This window comes from Cyprinodon variegatus, unplaced genomic scaffold, assembly GCF_000732505.1.
Source record: "Cyprinodon variegatus isolate N-32 unplaced genomic scaffold, C_variegatus-1.0 Scaffold1301, whole genome shotgun sequence".
In the NCBI taxonomy this organism is placed as follows: Eukaryota; Metazoa; Chordata; class Actinopteri; order Cyprinodontiformes; family Cyprinodontidae; genus Cyprinodon; species Cyprinodon variegatus.
The window spans coordinates 20339-24885 of record NW_015151754.1 but is presented as its reverse complement, the minus strand read 5'-3'; the positions used below and the strand labels follow the sequence as shown (position 1 = coordinate 24885).

The window sequence follows — 4547 nt, the reverse complement described above, 5'->3', positions numbered from 1 at the left end:
TGTGTTCGGAGCGTCAACAACGAGCTGCACTTCTTTGAGAACAACGATTTCAGTAAGAAACCCGCCGCCTTCTTTTCTTTACTGTTGTTTATTTTATTTTTTTTAAATCCAGATCCATTCCTGTTTAAAACTCTTCATCAAGTACTTGATAACAAAGCTGCAACACATAATAAAATGCATCTTTAATATAAGAGAAGCTCAGCCTCTAATCAACAGGAGGCGGCGAGTATGTCACTGATCTAACCAGATTATTCTGACATGGGTATAGCCGGTCCCTGATGGGCGTTTAGCCGATTCCTAAAGCAGATATTTCTCTTTCTTCTTCCATTTATATGATAAAAATGACACCATGGCTACAACATAATACCCAAGTCTCAATTTGAATAAAAAAGGAACATTTATTATAGAGGTAAATATCCTTTTTATTTGACCCATTACAACTATACACCTAGCTACACCTATAAGGCTGCAGACCTTTATGTACATTGGGTAAAGGGCATCCATGTTTATTTATTTTATTTGTTTCAGTAAAAGAAAACAACATTAAACCTGCGCAGGTGAAACTGAAATCATGATTTAAAACGACCAGAAAGAAGTAAACAGATTTTTACAACCATGTTGAATAGGTCCGGCCCAGCAAACAATCGAGTGGTTTCAATGGTATTCCAGGTAAGGTGAAAAAATATAAAAAAGATGGTGGTTAAGTGAGAGCACAAACTACAAGAATGAGCAGAAGAGTGCTGCAGTTTGTTTTTTGTATCATATTAAACTCCATAATGCCTCTGAATAGTCGCAATGAGTGGAAAGTACTGATGTTAGGCTTGAGTCAGTCTGCTTCTACCGTTTTTCGCTGAGAGGTGTTTCGAGTGCACCCAGTCATGTGACCGCTGCTAGCGAGGTTTTGTCACGTCACGCTTTTTATCAAGCTTCACAGTAAATTCTAATAATTTAATTATTGCTGAAGTATTTAATTTCATCAGAATCGCTGCCCAAACCGCAGGTTTTTTCCCATTTACAGTTTTATTCAAATACAGGGAAACAAATGGTATATTTAAATCTAGTTTAGAATTGATTCTAAATAGTTTGCTTCATGCAGACAGATCTAAAATAAAGGTTCACTCCATCCACTGCAGTGTTTCCCATTAATGCCCGCCACAGTCTGATATAGACACAGAGAGAGAGAGAAAACAACAAAAAGATCTGTCAGTTTATCAGACACAGCTGTACTTTCATACCACCCGTAACCCAGCGCTATAGAGAGACAAATTGTTTATGCTACCGGTATATATTTTTTCAAAGCGCGCGTTCCGCCCTCCTTTAGAAAAATGCTGCCCGGTTCGCCCGTGCAGTGTTGCCAACTCAGCGACTTTGTCGCTATATTTAGTGACTTTTCAGACCCTTCCAGCGACTCTTTTCCAAAAAAGCGACTAGCGACAAAATCTAGCGACTTTTCTGGTGTGACTGGCGGCTTTAACAGACTCTTAGGTGAAAGCACGTATCGTTCCTACTCTTGTCCTCCAGCGGCAGGTGCTGCCGTGGGGCGTCTCCCCCGTCCCAACCCCGTTCTCCTGCTTCCACAGGAGTCCCTCTCAGTGCGCTAGTCAGAGCAGCAGCATGTTTACCCTCAGGATGTAAATGTAAAATGTTATTTGGTCTATAATAAATGAATGAATTTTAAATGTTTTAAAATAATGTAGGCGAATCGCTGTCTCCCAGACATCCGCAGTTATATTTTTTATATTTATATTTTTTTAAAAGAAAGTAGAGTGTGTGTGACATCAGAGACTCTCCCACCACAGTCTCCTAAAATCGTGTGGGAAACACTGCACTGATTCATTTATAACTGATATTTATTCACACGCCGCATCTAAACAATTGATGCCTCTCCTTAAATACAATCATCTGTTTAGTTGGTTCAAATTATTTTAACTATCAGATAATTTATTGATGTGTTTATATAGTTGTAGGTGCAGCACAATCAAATATTAGTCTGCACAGGCCTAGAATTGTTCTAATTATTATAAATTAGCAAAAAAAATTATTTAAAATAGTGGGATTCAAACTCTGCATCTGTCTGTAGAGAGGCATGCTTTTTAACCCCTCCAATAACCGAATGTATATATAGCTTGGAAAACAGGATAGATTAGTATTCGTTGAAAGGACCAAACTCGCCTCACATAGCTGTTATGCATCAGAGGGGCTGTTTATTATATTGCAGTTTCACAGTTCAGATATTAGTTTATTTATTATTTGTTTATATAATCATTATTAAAACCATTAATTATGGAACAAACGAGTTCAACCATGACATAATGTGGACATTAGGAGATCGACTCGATTGTAGTTCTGATAGCATCCAGCAGATGTCGCCATTCTAAGCCATATTAAATTAATCGTGTTGAGTTTTGGCCAATTGTGTCAAACTGATTCATTTGTTCGGAAGGCTTTGAATTTGCCGTCATTAGTTGAAAACAGAGAGGTGATATGCTGCGCTTCATGCGGTCTGGCTGCTGATCGCGCTTATCGGCCCGAGAGGAATAAAAAAAACCTCTTACAGTTCAGGTAATATCAGCCGACCAGATTTCATTTCATTTAAACGTGGTTAAATCAAACTTTGAAAAGGGAAAAATGTTCAATCTAGAAACAACGTTTTTTTTAATGAAAAAGATGTTTTGAGAGTAACTTTGCTGTTTTATTTGTTTAATCGTTTTATTTTTATCCATTATTTTCCAAATTTTATGTATATTAAATTTTTTCCAATAGCTGTTAAAGAACTTCTCTTTTTCAGTTTGAGTTTCACAAATTGCATTCTTTACAAAATCGCGTTAAGCCGGGCTCACACTGTGCGATTTTATTTTTTTTCCAGTTGTGCGACTCAACAGTGAGTTTATTACTTTCATTTTTCTGTAGTTGAGTTAGCGTTAGCTTGCATGACCGGCTCCGTCATGCTGGTTTTCCTTCAGTATGAGCGCCACAAACGTCACGTGACTAAGAAAACATAACGGGATTGGCTGAGTGTTGGACGCCACAATCCATTGCTAATGTCTGTGACCTGAAGTAACCCTTCCCTTTTTACACTGAATTTAAGACAATGAAATAGNCGCGAGGGATGCTGGTGCCTATCTCCAGCAGTCAATGGGCGAGAGGCGGGGCACACCCTGGACAGGTCGCCAGTCCATCGCAGGGGAACACAGAGACACACAACCATTCACACACACACAGGGAGAATTTATAGAAGTCAGTTAACCTAACAGTCATGTTTTTGGACTGTGGGAGGAAGCCGGAGTACCTGGAGAGAACCCACGCATGCTCAGGGAGAACATTAAAGTCCATGCGGAAAGACCCCGGGCTGGGAATAGAACCCAAAACCTTCTTGCTGCAAGGCAGCAGTGCTAGCCACTGCACCACTGAGCAGCCCGCATTAACAGACATGTACTTGTAATTCAGTCTTTCTGTAAAATCTTGAAATCTTAAAAAAGTCTTAAGTTCCCCTGAAAATGAGGACATCATCATTCGTCTATGCTGTAGCACACGTGTAGTTTACATTGCGACCGGTCTAACTAGGGAGTACCAATATGGCGGCCGATGGCTTCATTCCGCCCTGTACTACAAACGGGCAATCAGCGATCCAGTGAGTAAATAGAGATCAGTGGGTACAGCAGCTTGGTCAGTCCAGAGGATTCTGGGAATATTTCAGGCATCAGGCTGCGTCTCTCCCTGTTCGTATTATTCAGGCGTTTAGCTTCACTGTGAGCTCTTGTTTCAGTGCGTGGATCAGAGGGGACATCTTTGTTGTGCGGACCCCCGCAGTGTGAGGATGCCTCCTTCTTCCAGAGGTACCTCCACTCACACCACAAACAAACAAACAAATCCCCAGCGGCGTGCTGTGACCGTGTCTGTGTTCCTCAGGGACAGTCGGCCCAGCAGGTCGGTCGCCTTCAGCAGGGACGGGACGCTCTTTGGCTGGTGCAATGGACACAGGTCGGTTTTTAACATTTTTGCTTCCAAGCGACGAGATGCAGACTCATTGACTGACTGTCCGCCTGTCCTTCAGTGTGTCTGTGGTAAAATGCGCCGATGGCTCTGTGGTGTCCACCTTGGATCTCCCAAAAACGGCACTGCTGGAGTTCTCTCCCCTCAACAGCATCCTGGTTACCTGGCAACCGTACACCAGTAAGAATCGACAATACATAATGATGTAGGAGGAAACATCCAAGAACTGATTGAGATGCTATGTTTTCTTTGCAGAGACTCAGGACAGTCCTCAGGGTGACGCCAACCTGCAGCTGTGGGAGTTACCGAGTGGCCGGATGATCAAAGCTCTGTATCAGAAGAAAGTGGACTCCTGGTTGGTCCGATCACTCTGCCTGCACTCGCTGACTAATTAATCGATGGGGTTTAACGTCTGTGATTGTACTCAGGTGTCCCAGATGGTCTGAAGATGAGAAGCTCTGTGTTCGGAGCGTCAACAACGAGCTGCACTTCTTTGAGAACAACGATTTCAGTAAGAAACCCGCCGCCTTCTTTTCTTTACTGTTGTTTATTTT

The 4547-nt window shown here is 41.8% G+C and overlaps 1 protein-coding gene across 1 annotated transcript in view; it reads left to right on the top strand.

The window, feature by feature from the left end:
* Positions 1-4547, top strand: part of eif2a (eukaryotic translation initiation factor 2A) — a 16972-nt gene that overhangs the window by 4233 nt on the left and 8192 nt on the right. Inside the window, exons 2-6 of the mRNA XM_015402114.1 lie at positions 3767-3836; positions 3910-3981; positions 4055-4173; positions 4249-4348; positions 4422-4504. Coding sequence (XP_015257600.1) covers positions 3767-3836; positions 3910-3981; positions 4055-4173; positions 4249-4348; positions 4422-4504 — 444 coding nt within the window. The remainder of the gene's footprint in view (positions 1-3766; positions 3837-3909; positions 3982-4054; positions 4174-4248; positions 4349-4421; positions 4505-4547) is intronic.